The sequence below is a fragment of the Toxorhynchites rutilus genome, chromosome 3 (genome assembly GCF_029784135.1).
Source record: "Toxorhynchites rutilus septentrionalis strain SRP chromosome 3, ASM2978413v1, whole genome shotgun sequence".
Classification (NCBI taxonomy): domain Eukaryota; kingdom Metazoa; phylum Arthropoda; class Insecta; order Diptera; family Culicidae; genus Toxorhynchites; species Toxorhynchites rutilus.
In genome coordinates, this window is record NC_073746.1 from 274223171 (window position 1) to 274237458 (window position 14288).

At 38.9% G+C, this 14288-nt stretch overlaps 1 protein-coding gene across 1 annotated transcript; it reads left to right on the forward strand.

The window, feature by feature from the left end:
• Window positions 1–10834: 10834 nt before the first annotated feature.
• LOC129778617 (actin-related protein 1) lies at window positions 10835–14113 on the forward strand. Its single transcript, XM_055785633.1, has 4 exons — window positions 10835–11046; window positions 12019–12083; window positions 12147–13020; window positions 13079–14113. Exons 1-4 carry the CDS (start codon window positions 10999–11001, stop codon window positions 13220–13222), a joined length of 1131 nt encoding a protein of 376 aa, XP_055641608.1. The 5' UTR covers window positions 10835–10998; the 3' UTR covers window positions 13223–14113.
• The last annotated feature ends 175 nt before the right edge of the window (window positions 14114–14288 follow it).

The window sequence follows — 14288 nt, forward strand, 5'->3', positions numbered from 1 at the left end:
ACAGATACTGATTTAAAAATAACCGATCATGAGACCATAGTTATTAACGTTTTGGATAGTTTCATTAACAACGAAGATTATGTGAAATTGAAGTGCTGGAGAAAATATTCTAAACAGGCTATTTCGAACCTTGTGGAGAGAAGCCTGGATTGTCCATCCGAGGTTAGTAACTTAGATGAATCTACAGCTGATCTAACTAACGTCTTGAAAACGTGTACAAATCAGCTAGTTGATCAAAAGTTTGTGTCTATGAAAAACTCGAACAGCTGGTACAATTTGGATCTTTTACGTCTTAAACGTGAGAGGGACAAATGGTACAAAAAGTTTTGTAGAACGAATAGTGATATTCATTGGAACAGGTACACGATCGCGCGGAATAATTATTCACAATCAATAAAAAAAACACGTTGTGAATATTTTCAGAGGAAAATTGATCAGCATCAAAACAACAGCAAGGAGTTATGGAAAATTTTAAAATCTTTATTGAAGCCAAGTAATTGCAAAAGTTTGAGCGTCGCGCGCGTGTTGCAGATATGAAGGATAAAAATTTAAAAGTATTGTAAGGGCCGGTCTAGAATTTTTTCGTGAAGGAAAATTTCTCGATTTCTCTGGATGGGGATATTCAAGTCAATCCAAAACAAGGCTGGCGGTTGGACTCGTGTCTTGGTGGACCATTTGGCTGCAAGGGCCTTGTCGGGACCGTATCGGCTCTGTGGCGGACTAGACTGGGTATTGGCTTGTCTTTGGACATTGGAATTTTTTGACGTAGGACTACGTCTTTCATTTCTATACCGGGGTGTAAAACCAAAGTTTCGAGAACGAAAGCGTTACGCTGGAGACCGAGATTTTGAGCGTTAATAGCTCTTAAACAACTGAACGAAATGGTATGATAAACACTTCATTTGAAAGATAAAATGTCTACGCGTCATATACTTGTTACTTTTTCATCCAAAAACATGTTTCAATAGTCTTAAAATTGCTTTCAAAACAGGCTATTGAAATCAAAAATCGGTATATAAGCGAGCGGCGCTCGTAAACCCACTCAGTTATGATTGAACAGCGATTGGAGCATGTTGTCGCTGTTGTTGTGAAGCTAATTTCGTTTATCATGAATGCGCTGATGAACGGTGTCACCAAGAGCCTGTTTGTGCACCTAAGGCCAAAAGGGAATCCATCAGGAGGAGAGTGATGCCACGGTTCCGCTTGAAACATCGGAGCAGCCGCCACACACATACACGCGCGGAATTCTCGTTGCTGAAAAATAATCTGCCAGTTCCCCTGGGAATTGAAAAATACATTCATGCGAAATAGTTTATTTTAATGTTTTCTATCCATATAACACTGCAACCAAATACATTTGGTTTTGTTATTTTTCAATCAATCGCAATTAACAGGAAAGCTTCTGAATATTTTTTTCCTCATCAGTGGAAATTTTCGTATCCAATATTGGATGCATAACATGAAAAACGGAAAATGTTTCACATCGCGAAAATCAAGTCATTTTCGAGCGATTATTTGCTTTCTACTCATATAATGCTGCGAACAAATACATTTCGTTTTGGATTTTTTCAATCAAGTGCGATCAACGTAAGACCACGTCTTTCGGCAATTTATTAGAGGTGCAATGAATCTTTAGGAATTCCCGCTCTACGCGCACTGGCAAACAATGTTTACTCAACAATTTCTCAAACTAGAAATGGGTGTTGTGAGAGAGGATTAGCGAACGCGAAAACGACAAACGGGAGAAAGATACGTTTGGAGGTTGAAGGAAATTGGCAGAAAACTTCTTCATTCTATCATTCAAATAATGTGATTCATACCACATCGTTTTGCCAGAAAGAGATTATTAATGCTCAAAGGAGGAATCGAGTCCTCCGAGGAAATTACCCAGCGCAAATTAGAGTCGACTATCGATTGCGGCATTCGTACACAAATAATTTTATAATGCAGTTTCACCAAAGTGATTTCTTCGGATATATTCACTACATCATGTCATGTATTTCATATTCTTCATAAGGAAATCCATATCCATGGCACCTATCGGTAACGAATTATTATCGAAACCACGATTTTCGCTAAATGCTCTTTTCAGTTCGGCCTGTAAAAAACTTTTCTGTACTCTAATCCATCAAATTTGGAGCCCTGAAAAGGGCCGTTAAGCGCACCAGCCGCAGGATAGGTGAAGAAGCCACATCGCTATCGACCGGGAACTTTGCGTGAAATTCATCGCTATCGGAAGTCGACCGAATTGCTGATCCGCAAGCTACCTTTGCAGCTTTTGGATCGTGGAATTGCTCAGGACTTCAAAACCGACTTGCGCTTCCAAAGTTCCGCGGTTATGACGCTGCAGGAGGCTTATTAGAAGATACCAATTTGTGTGCTATCCATGCAAAACGCGTCACATCATGCCCAAGGACATCCAGCTGGCCCATCGTATCCGAGGAGAGCGTGCTATATTAGCTTAGCATATAATCAACAGCCCTTTTCAGGGCTCCAAATTTGATGGATTAGAGTTCAGAAAAGTTTTTTACAGGCCGAACTGAAAGGAGCATTTAGCGAAAATCGTGGTGTCGATGATAATTCGATACCGATAGGTGCCATGGATATGGATTTTATAATGAAAAACATGAAATATATGACATGATGTAGTGAATATATCCCCATATCGAAGAAATCACTTTGATGAAACTGTTTACCGTTTGTCGTTTTTAATTGTTGGGAAAGGGCATTATTTCTGCTGACTAAATTCCAAGAAAAAATCCATTCCTTCTTTAAGCGTGATTCATTCTGCTTCGGATCAACGGAACAGTATGATAATCATTTCATACAAAAGATAAAATGTCCAAGAGTTATATGATTGCTATTTATTGAGTCGAAAAATTGGTTCAATAGCTTAATGATAGCTTCGAAAACAGGTTATTGAAATCATTCGTATCCGTATGTAGCGCGCCCACTTGGAAACCCATTAATCTTATTGGAATGTGAGATGGGGAAGCTCATACTTACGTCTATGCATTATGCTGTACACTACAAACTTTTTTTCTCCGTACTGATTAAGAAGCCGACCGAACTATCGGTCGACAAGTCAGTCTGCAGTAGGCGGGGGCTCTTAATTTCGTTTTTGCAGGCCGAACTGAAAAAATTTCAGTCGAGTTAACTCTTTTTTACAGTAATGCTTTTGAATCCGGACACTTTGCATTACATTCAATATCATACCACAGCCATAACATTTTTTTCATGTTGAATTTATGCGATTAATAGTTGCTAATATAGTTACTGATAGTTTCTTGATAGTTACTTATCAATCGCATTAATTCAACATGCAGAAAATGTTGTGGCTGCGGTATGGTATGAAATGTAACGCAAAGTGTCCGGATTCAAATACATTACTGTATACTTACTTCGATGTTATTCGTTTCTCTCTCAGGGTAAGCAACGAATATAATAAGGGTGGGGTTTAGATTCTATACTTTTATGGTTTATAAAATGACGCTTCCTTTGCTTTCGTTCATTTCTTACTCTACTCTCGCACCGTGACGCTGATCCGCAAGCTACCTTTGCAGCTTTTGGATCGTGGAATTGCTCAGGACTTCAAAACCGACTTGCGCTTCCAAAGTTTCGCGGTTATGATGCTGCAGGAGACTTATTCGAAGATACAAATTTGTGTGCTATCCACGCAAAACGCGTCACATCATGCCCAAGGACATTCAGCTGGCCCATCGAATCCAAGGAGAGGGTGCTATATTAGCTTAGCATATAATCATCGGCCCTTTTCAGGGCTCCAAATTTGATGGATTAGAGTTTAGAAAAGTTTTTTGCAGGCCAAACTGAAACGAGAATTTTCGTTTGGATGCCTTACAGCATCGAGAAAATTCCGGAAAGATCTAATCGTTGCTGAAAAATAATCTGCCAGTTCCCTGGGAATTGAAGAATACATCCATGCGAAAGAGTTTATTTTAATGTTTTCTAATTATATGGCGAACACAGCGCCCAAATACATTTGATTTCGTAATTTTTCAATCAAGTGTAATTAGCTGGAAAGCTTCTGAAGATTATTCTTTCCCATCAGTAGGATATTTTCGTATCCAATATTGGATGCATAACATGGAAAACGGAAAATGTTTCGTATCGCGAAAATTATATAATTTTCAATCGATTATTGCTCAGTCGCCGAAATTTTCATACTCAGAGAGTTCATTCTCCTCTAGTTTGCCTTCCAAATTGCCATCGTAAACCACACCTTCTCTCGATTCAATCACACACGAAAAGCATACTGAAATGATATTCTGGTGGTGAAACCGATTCATTTTTCGTGAGGCGTCGTGCACAAATTACGTAACGCGATAAGGGGGGAGGGGGTAGATGTTGCGTTACTTTCTGTTTATTAGAGATAGGAAATTGCGTTACGAAGGGGGCGGGGGAGAGGTGGTTCAAAATTCGGATTTTTAGCGTTACGTAATTTGTGCACGACGCCTGAGGACATCGACAAGACAACATCGTTACTGAACGAGCTGAACGGCGAGGGATCGAGGGATTCATTACCTGGCCTGACCTGACCTGAAATGCAATCAGTTTGTTTTAACTGTGAGGGAGCGCAGTAAAGCCGATGCTGATACTCTCGTGACCAAGAGAGTATCAGCATCGAAATACGGTTCCTCGGGAAGACATAGAAGCAGCCGCCACACACACACATACACGCGCGCCACTCTTTTCGTTTGCTGGTTATCGAGAGGAAACCTGGAAAAAAATGATCGTTGCTGAAAAATAATCTGCCAGTTCCCCTTGGAATTGAAAATTACATTCAAGCGAGTTTAGTTTAATGTTTTCTATCCATATAATACTGCGACCACATACATTTGGTTTTGTGATTTGTCAATCAAGTGCAGTTAGCAGGAAAGCTTCTGAAGATTATTCTTCAGAACAAGGTTTTTTGTATCCAATATTGGATGCATAAAACCTTGAGTCTCCAACGTAACACTCTCGTTTTTGAAGTCACCCAAATATTTATTTATTCATTCATTCAGGATGGATTTAGATTCAACTTCAAACAAATGATTTCTAAATCAACGATAGTCCTACGTCACCCTTGCGGTTATACCATAGATATAACCCACTTCCTGTTTTTTGAACTTATATCTGTAAATAAAATCAGTTCGTTTTTTTTTTGCTAAACTGATTTCAATGCTGAGAAAAAAAATATCTTTTAGATAACTCGTCTTGCTCAAATCTCTGTAGGGGAAGGAGGCGGGACCATCATCATCATCATCATCATCATCAACTCACCACCTTTGTCTGAACGGTACTTGAGTAATCTGCAGTCATATGACCTGAACTTGCGGCTTATTTCATTCACCGAAGAGGACGTCTACAGGAAGCTGAGCCGTCTCGAAGCCTCGAAGGGAGCCGGACCGGATAAGTTGCAACCTTCTTTCATCAAGGCATGCAGCTCCTCGTTGGCTTTGCCGTCTACTTTGCTTTTCAACCGTTCGCTGAGAGAAGGGCAGTTTCCCGCATTATGGAAAACTGCATCAATAATCCCTATTCATAAATCAGGTGACGTCCACGATTTGCAAAATTACAGAGGAGTATTGATTCTAAGCTGCTTGCCGAAAGTTTTTGAAAGTATGCTGCTGGATCTCATATACCCATCTGTCCACCACATCATCGCAAACGAACAACATGGGTTTGTCAAAAAACGGTCTACTACATCAAATCTCATGAGCTACATTTCTTTGCTGATTGACAAAATTGAGAAAAGGCAGCAGGTTGACACCATTTACGTGGACTTTTCGAATGCTTTCGACCGCGTTCCTCACGCCCTTGCTGTGGAAAAACTGAAGCGATACGGGGTTCCACGTTGGTTAACCAATTGGATTAATTCGTATCTGACTGATCGTAGTGCACACGTACGGATTGGCTCGTCAGTTTCATCGCCCTTTTCTGTCACCTCTGGCGTTCCGCAGGGCAGTCACTTGGGTCCTCTGCTCTTCGTACTCTTTATTCACGATATTTGCGCTGTTCTCAAATCGCCTAAGTTGATGTATGCAGACGATCTGAAATTGTTTCGTGTAGTAACATCGAGTATGGACTGCTGTGCTTTTCAAATGGATGTAGACACTCTGCTGGGATGGTGCTCAATAAATGGCATGGAGGTGAATATTAGGAAATGTCATGCGATAGCATTTTCGCGACTTTGCTCACCAATCACATTTGAATATACGATGGGGTCGACCGAAGTGGAAAGAGTTGCAGCCGTCAAAGACCAGGGTATCGTGCTCGACAACAAGCTAAATTTTACGCAGCATATTGCAACAGTCACCGCTAAGGCTTTCACCGTTCTTGGGTTCATTAGACGCCACACTCAGGCATTTAGAGATGTCTATTGCCTCAAATCATTGTATGTGTCGCTCGTACGCAGTATATTGGAATACGGTGTTACTGTTTGGGCCCCATACCACACTGTTCACATCGCTCGTCTGGAACGTGTGCAGAAAAATTTTATCCGATATGCTCTTCGTCATCTCCCCTGGCGCAACGACCAACATCTGACCACATATGAAGAACGCTGCGCACTGATTCACTTACCGACACTGCAAAAACGACGAGAATTTCTCCAGAGTCTGCTGATTTTCGATCTTCTTAACAACAATCTTGACTATGCTGAAGTTTTGGGCAAGCTTCGAATCAACGCTCCAGGTAGAACAACCAGACAATTTGTTTTCTTCCGGCAAGCAGCACATCGTACTCTATACGGACAGAATAATCCCTTGGATGTTTGTTGCCAACGGTTCAATGAAGTGTATCATTTGTTTGAATTCGATATGTCCAGAAATGTGTTTGTTATGAGGATTCAATAATTGAATTTTAGTCTGTCCGACAATTTCTTGGCGAAGACTGAATAAACAAATAAAGAATTGGGAAATTCGCGTAAAAAAACCGCGTTAATCGGAAAATCCGCGTAAAAAAACGCCGTAATTGGAAAAAAAAAAAAGCGTAAAAAACATCGTAAAAAACGCGCAAAAAAACGGCGTACAAACCTGGGTGTATAAAGGCCCATTTATACGTTGCTAGTAGCTGACTTGACAATGAGCAGCTACTGACCCGGTGGACTCGCTTGACAATTGGTTGACTCGCCTTGTCCGTTCACATAGTGTGAGCTGCTGGCGAGAAACTAGATACTACGGCACGGGTTTACCTGGGATGCCAGGCGATTTTTCAAATGTCCATCAAATAGTCAGAAACAGCAATCAGGTCCGAATTTGTCAAATGATTGGTCCGAAATCGACTTCTTTATTGGTAGTTTTCATCTTAGGTTTTCAGTTGAATGTATCATTACACAATTTTATAGAGATTACAGAGCAGTGTTGAGAATAACACCTGAACAAGTGGAAAAACTGTTGAATTTAATTGCTCCACAAATACAACGCCAAGATACACTCATGAAGGATGCTGTACCTGCAAGAGTGATAATATAAATGACATTGATATGCCTTTCTTCTGGAATATTGTTCAGATTGTTGTCGATATTTTTTAGAATCTCGAAAGCATCCATAGCTAAGATAATTCCGGAAGTATGTGATGCTTTAAATGATAGTCTAGAAGACTTTTTAAAATTTTATTCACACGCGTCAAAAATTAAAATAATGAATGAAAATGTACTTTTTTAAATCGAATATGTATTCTGTTTCTTAGAACCTTACTTTTTTTCGCAAGTTGTGAGTGAATTTTGAATGAAAATTGTGCCTGATAATGATTCTATATTAGACATTCTCCAGAAAACTATCTCAAAAAGAAAGCGTGCCCCGCCAGCGTGCAAAACAGAATAACAATGATTTCGTTAAGAAACTATGAGGGTTTTATTTGTTTTTCCAATAATTTTCAAGTCTATAAATATCTTCGCATATTTTCAAATATCTTAAAAATAGAGACATTTCTTTACATTTGGCATCCCTGATTCGAACGCTAAATTCTGTTTTTGACGTTTTGAAGCATACGAGTGCGAGTAAATTCAAAAAACTTTGAAGTAGCTCGCACGCCGGATCACACATGACAATAACTGGCATGATGTGTTCACACGGTGTGAGTAGCTGCACTGCAGTAACTGACTAGACCGACTCGTATGCTTGCTCGCACCGTCTGAACCCGGCTTAAGGATGCGGAGAACTCAAGGTGAGCGGAAAGATTATATTCCTTGGAAATGCAATATAGATTTTATTTATTTTAAAGTATAGATATGAATGTATTCTTTAAAAATATATCCTTATATCCTTTACCCCCTCACCGTGGCCATGTGGACATTTTCACATTTTGGAAAATCATACAATTTTCGAGAATAAGGGTGATTGCGGGTGTAAAATATTACAAATTGTCTTGTTGCCCCTCTAACCTCGAGTAAATCGCGAGTAATCGGTCCAATGCTACTAAACATAGAATTAAGTTGAAATTTTGTATGAACAAATCTTGAATTAGCGGCTCCGCAAATCGTATGAGATTGACCTTTACTAATAAATGAATTAAAAAAAAAAACAAATTGTCGACGGGAACTAGCTAATTATATCGTAATGTTTCAAAGAATTGATGTTTTATTTGCTGTATTTTTCAATATAAGTTATTGAAAATATTTATTAAAACATGAACCTTTCTTATACTGTTTAGTATGAAACTGTGTTTCCTAATCCGAATGCACATTGCCTCACAATTCCGCTCTATACTAGTTGATCACAAATGCATAGATTTTTTTCCAATCTAATGGCCAAACTACAACAATTATTGTTCCCAATGTGCACAAATTTGCTTGGATTTCTTTTTTCCAACGTTCCCGAACCAAATAACCATTCATCGTTCCATGGTGTGAGTGATGCAATAACATTTGTCATCGGCCAACAGCGTAGAAAAAGCCAAGATGCTGAACTATAGGTGTTTCGTTCTTGACACTTTCATGACATGACGTGAGACGAGTAGCGAGACGTAACTTTCAGAATTATTTACTTTTTGTTTGGGTGTGTGGTTATGATTTCAATGTCAACTCGCTAAGGAAAATAATTGAAGGAAAAAATAAACAAATATATATTCGTGGAATATAGTGCACAACCTACTTTTGCCCTAGCCAATTACTTGTAACGGCCCTTTCCGGATCTCCTTCCCGGTATATGCACAGCATTCTCCTCCTCCCTGAACGAAATCAGTGGAGCCACAATCAGCGTTATTTTTTGTCACCAACGCCGTAAGCTGATAGTACTCTTTTCCCCGCCGATGGGAGCCAAACAGAAGTACATTTTGCTTAGAAAGAAAAGCGAAAAGATATACTAAAACATCCTTCTGCACTGTTATGATTCGACAATAAAGCGCGAGCAGCTATTTTGCCAACGAATGCATTTGTCACCAAAAGATACGACTTGTTTTGTAAACAAATTTGTTTTTTCACGAGCAATGGCCGAACAGCAATTTTGACATTGCGGTCCACCTATAGTACAACGCCTTGGAAAAAGCTGTCATCGTTCGCAATCAAAGTACGTAGAATAGAAGGTCAGAGATATTTCCTGTGTATACACACGGAGAGCGCATGTGTTACACACACAACAAAGTTAGTAATAAAAAATCCTCAATTTGTTCGAAGTTCTGAAGTTTTTTCAATATTTCTCGATTTTGAAAGTTCTAAAAATCATAAAAAGTGACAAAATCGCAAGTCGAGCCGACGGTAAACACGATAGTGCACTGTTTTTACACTGCAAGTAAGGTTTTATGTGATTTTTTATCGATTTCATACTGAACAGTTTTTGTTTATTTTAGCAAAATGTTGAAGTACCACGTCCCGCAATGCCGGAACTAGAGACGTCGGTTAATCGTTCGATTAATTCAAATAATCGAATATCTGCAATTATAATCGAGTAATTTGGTATCGAATAATGAAAATCAAAATATGAATACATCGAATAGTTATCACAGTAATCGCGATTAATGAAAAAAGAAACCATTTTCAAGGTAAATACATTTTTAGGTCAAGAGTTAAGCTATGGATTTTTTTTCCCACAGCGACCATCTAACATCGACAACCCGATAGACAACGTGATATATAAAAAATCATGAAATGGTTTATTTATCAATACTGAAACCCGGAGGCGATCTGGCGTAGTGGTAACATTCATACCTCTCACCGCAGAGATCACGAGTTCAATTCCCCACATTCTTCCAAACCAAAAGTGACGAACCAGCCGAAATGTGTTGAAAGTCACTATCATAGAGAAAAAAAAATCAATACTGAAACCTCATTTCATTCAAAAACCATGATTCTACTCCATGTTTATTTTACAATTATATTTAATGTAACTTTTAAAACTATAATATCATAATCCTTTTTATTAAGCAATGTCTGTTCATTATTATCACATGAATCGAATATTTAAAAATGATTCGACGACTAATCGATAATCGAATAAACGAAAAATTTAGACATCTCTATCCGGAACAGAGTAATTTCGAATGTGATAAACTAATCGGAGATGTTTTAAGCTATCCAACGTATTCGCTCCCAGGATCGGGAACGGGAACGACACTGCTTCGATACAACCTCTCCACACATTTGTTTATCGGTTTTACATTATTTTTATAGTACAGGGTGGATTATTTCACTGTTTTAAATTTCAAAATAATTAACTAAACTGCTATTTTATCATGTCGAAACATATTTTGAGACAGTTCTTGTGTTATAATTGAATAGATTAAAAAATGTTTGGATTTATATGGATTCGATCGATGGTTTATTACAATTTTTTCCTTTTTTTCTTTGCCTACCACTACAGGTAGTAGACTACCTTCTTATTCTACGTACTTTGGTTCGCAACGAGCAGCAGCAGCAAAAGTCAATGCTGCCAGGCAGAGAAAAAGATCCGCAAGCCGTGCACAAAAAAAAGAAAAACGGTTAATATTTTCCGTAGTCCAGTTCAGTGATACTTTTTGTTGTTTATCGCTCTGATAAACGGTGACCGAAAGTGTTAAATAATGGAACCCTACGATGTCATAGTGAATCAGCCAGTGGTGATCGATAATGTATGTAATAACTTTTTTTTTCTCTGAACTCTGTAGGGAAGGAAATCGAGAACGGTATAAAAGCAGAGAAGAAGTTTGTCGGGGTGTGATTTGGATAAAAATTTTCACCGTTGTTTCGGGGAGAAGAATGTGAGGATGCAAGAAGGCTTGGTTGAGGATAGCTGGATGACTCGGTCGATGTTAAATAAATGGGTTCCGAAAAAGGGAAGAAATCAATGACATCATCAAAATTACGATGATCGCAATGTTGGCAGATGGAAACATTAGATGTATGATTCATTAGTTGCATTATCTATGAATGATCAGCTGTAAACATGAACGTATTCTCGAAATCCTCCGGGCGTATTTTCTCGAAGCACAAAATTAACTATAACATATTTCTACATATTTTTGGGGATCTTAAGAAAACGATTTCTGGATTTATTGTTTAGTTCTGGATAATGAAATTACATACAAATGCTTCAATAACAAATCAATTTAATTTCGTTCAACCATCGCAATTTTCATAGCTTCTGGAAAAACAGTCCGCGTAATCCTTCTGGAATGTTTATATCGCTCAATGCGTTCTTTGCAAGCTCAATTGAAACGATTCTCTTTTCCGCAAACCTTAATTCTCAAATCATCGAGATCCTTAATGTTCAGGTGCTGCACCGGGCGAGGACATCTAATAGCAATGGGATGTTGCTCGTAGCACGAGCATAATTGCATGTACACATCCGTGGGTCTGGCTAACTGTGGATAGCGTTTCTTACATACGTTGAAATAAAACTGTTTAGTTGAGGCACCGGAATAGCCTCTATAGTAGTCCCGATGGTTCTGGCAGCGTAAATAAAAGTTATCCACTTCCTGAAGTCTTTCCATATCGAACACGGTAAAATTGCCATTCTTGGGAATAACCCGTACAATCTGCCTTCGAACCTTCTCTATGTTCAATGGCATTTTTATATGTATACTATAAAATCACTCTTTTAGGGATCGGGTATGATTAAGGCCGGCTTTGCAGGGGATCACATTCCAAAATGTCGTTTTCCGAATTAGTGAGTATTTTTTTCAAATCTCATGGCATGCTGTTATACCGTGTTCTTTTCTCCCTAATTTAGCATGGGCAGACCGAAACATGTTCGAGTGATGGCAGGCGCCCTCGAAGGGGACGTTTTCGTGGGACCAAAAGCAGAAGATTATCGCGGATTGCTTAGTATCCGCTATCCGATGGAGCACGGGATAGTAACGGATTGGAACGATATGGAAAAAATCTGGACTTATATCTACAGTAAAGATGAATTGTCCACTTTCTCCGAGGAGCACCCGGTGTTGCTGACAGAAGCTCCATTGAATCCAAGAAAGAATCGCGAGAAAGCTGCCGAAATCTTTTTCGAAACATTCAACGTACCGGCGCTGTTCGTATCAATGCAGGCAGTACTCAGTTTGTATGCCACTGGCCGTGTCACAGGCGTAGTGTTAGATGCAGGTGACGGAGTAACGCATGCCGTTCCCATTTACGAAGGTTTCGCAATGCCCCACAGTATAATGCGAGTTGATATTGCTGGCCGAGATGTAACTCGTTACCTCAGAACGCTTATCCGCAAGGAAGGCTTCAACTTCCGCACAACCGCAGAATTCGAAATCGTTCGTTCAATCAAGGAGAAAATATGTTATCTGCCAACAATTCCACAGAAGGAGGAAAGCGTTGACACGGAGAAGGTTAAGTATACCCTGCCTGACGGAAATATACTGGAGATTGGCCCAGCACGATATCGTGCACCGGAAGTACTTTTCCGTCCGCACATGTTGGGTGAGGAATGCGAGGGTATTCACGAAGTGCTTATGTTCTCCATTCAGAAATCAGACATGGATCTGCGAAAAATGCTCTATCAGAACATTGTATTGTCTGGTGGATCAACGTTATTCAAGGGTTTTGGAGATCGACTATTATCTGAGATTCGCAAACATGTTGCTAAAGATATGAAAATCAGGGTAAGTGCTCGGAAGTTCTCCTCAATACGAAGATAGCGAAATAATTATCTTATTTCAGATTGCTGCACCTCAGGAACGTATCTATTCCACCTGGATGGGTGGTTCGATTCTAGCTTCTCTCGATACTTTCAAGAAAATGTGGGTCTCAAAACGCGAGTTTGACGAAGATGGGCAGCGAGCAATCCACCGGAAAACGTTCTAAGAGTAGGCGAAGATCGTACACAAATACTTTTTAAAAAACACACACACACAAAAACTCATCGTACTAGACTCTCACTCTCACCCATCTAATCATTCGTCAATCACATTTATCAGAACTTTTCTCACGCGTTGGGCGAATATAATTTATTTCACGATGACTTTAACACCAAAAGTGGTTCAGAGTCGCCGTGAAGTCTGATCTAGTTATGTGTTGACGAATGAGAACGAGCACTGATGGGAAAAGGCGAGGTGTTCTACGCTACGCTTAGCTTATTCTTTATTAATTATGAGAAACAGTAAATTGTTGAAAAGTTTCGCTTAAAAAGAGGAAGGTACTAATATTGTGCGTATCAATTCATGGTCTCTGTTTGTTCTAAAAATTCGTCGATACTTAAATTTATTCCGATTGGAACCCAACATTGTGTAGATTCGAACCTATTGTGATGGTTTGATTAAAATCAATTTCAATCATGTAATTGCTGCTTATATATTTTGTTCTCGCTCATATTATGATGCTTCACTCCGAGCTTTTAAAGCTGTATGTATCGTTGAGGCAATCCATTCCATTCGTGTTGTTTTTTTTTTGAACCGCAATATATTTATTCTTTGCAATTTTTTTGTATTCGGATGGCCAGGTGTTACTCTGTGGAGTTTTTCGGCATCAAATCTGTTGAATAGTGCTGTTGATAATGCTCTCGAGGGAAGCAACCAAAAAGCGGTCCGCTTTTTCTAACATTAGTAAATTATAATTTAATAATTTATATTTAATAACTGAGTAAACATTACAAGATAATCTAAACTAATATAGATATTATGTAACGAATTGAATGAGACAAATTTTGAAGTAACATCTATGATAAAACCAAGTGGGCACACGAATATCTTGAGAGAAGAGAGTATATATCAAAAAGTGGGAACAGCTGTCTGTAAATATGTAAATAGAACGAAAGAATCGCCCCCAATAGAACTCCGTTTAAAAATAATTTCAACAGAACTCAGTCTAACTTCAAGTGTTCCTTTCTAGAACAGTTACAAATTCTGGTTGTAAGGCTAATATGCCTTCATTA

Excerpts from the sequence above, each read along its gene's own strand:
- LOC129778617 (XM_055785633.1), top strand. The coding sequence starts at position 10,999 with ATGGAACCCTACGATGTCATAGTGAATCAGCCAGTGGTGATCGATAAT. Across the intron at positions 12,084-12,146 it reads AAATGTCGTTTTCCGAATTA|CATGGGCAGACCGAAACATG; the intron begins GTGAGTATTTTT and ends TCCCTAATTTAG. Across the intron at positions 13,021-13,078 it reads CTAAAGATATGAAAATCAGG|ATTGCTGCACCTCAGGAACG; the intron begins GTAAGTGCTCGG and ends ATCTTATTTCAG.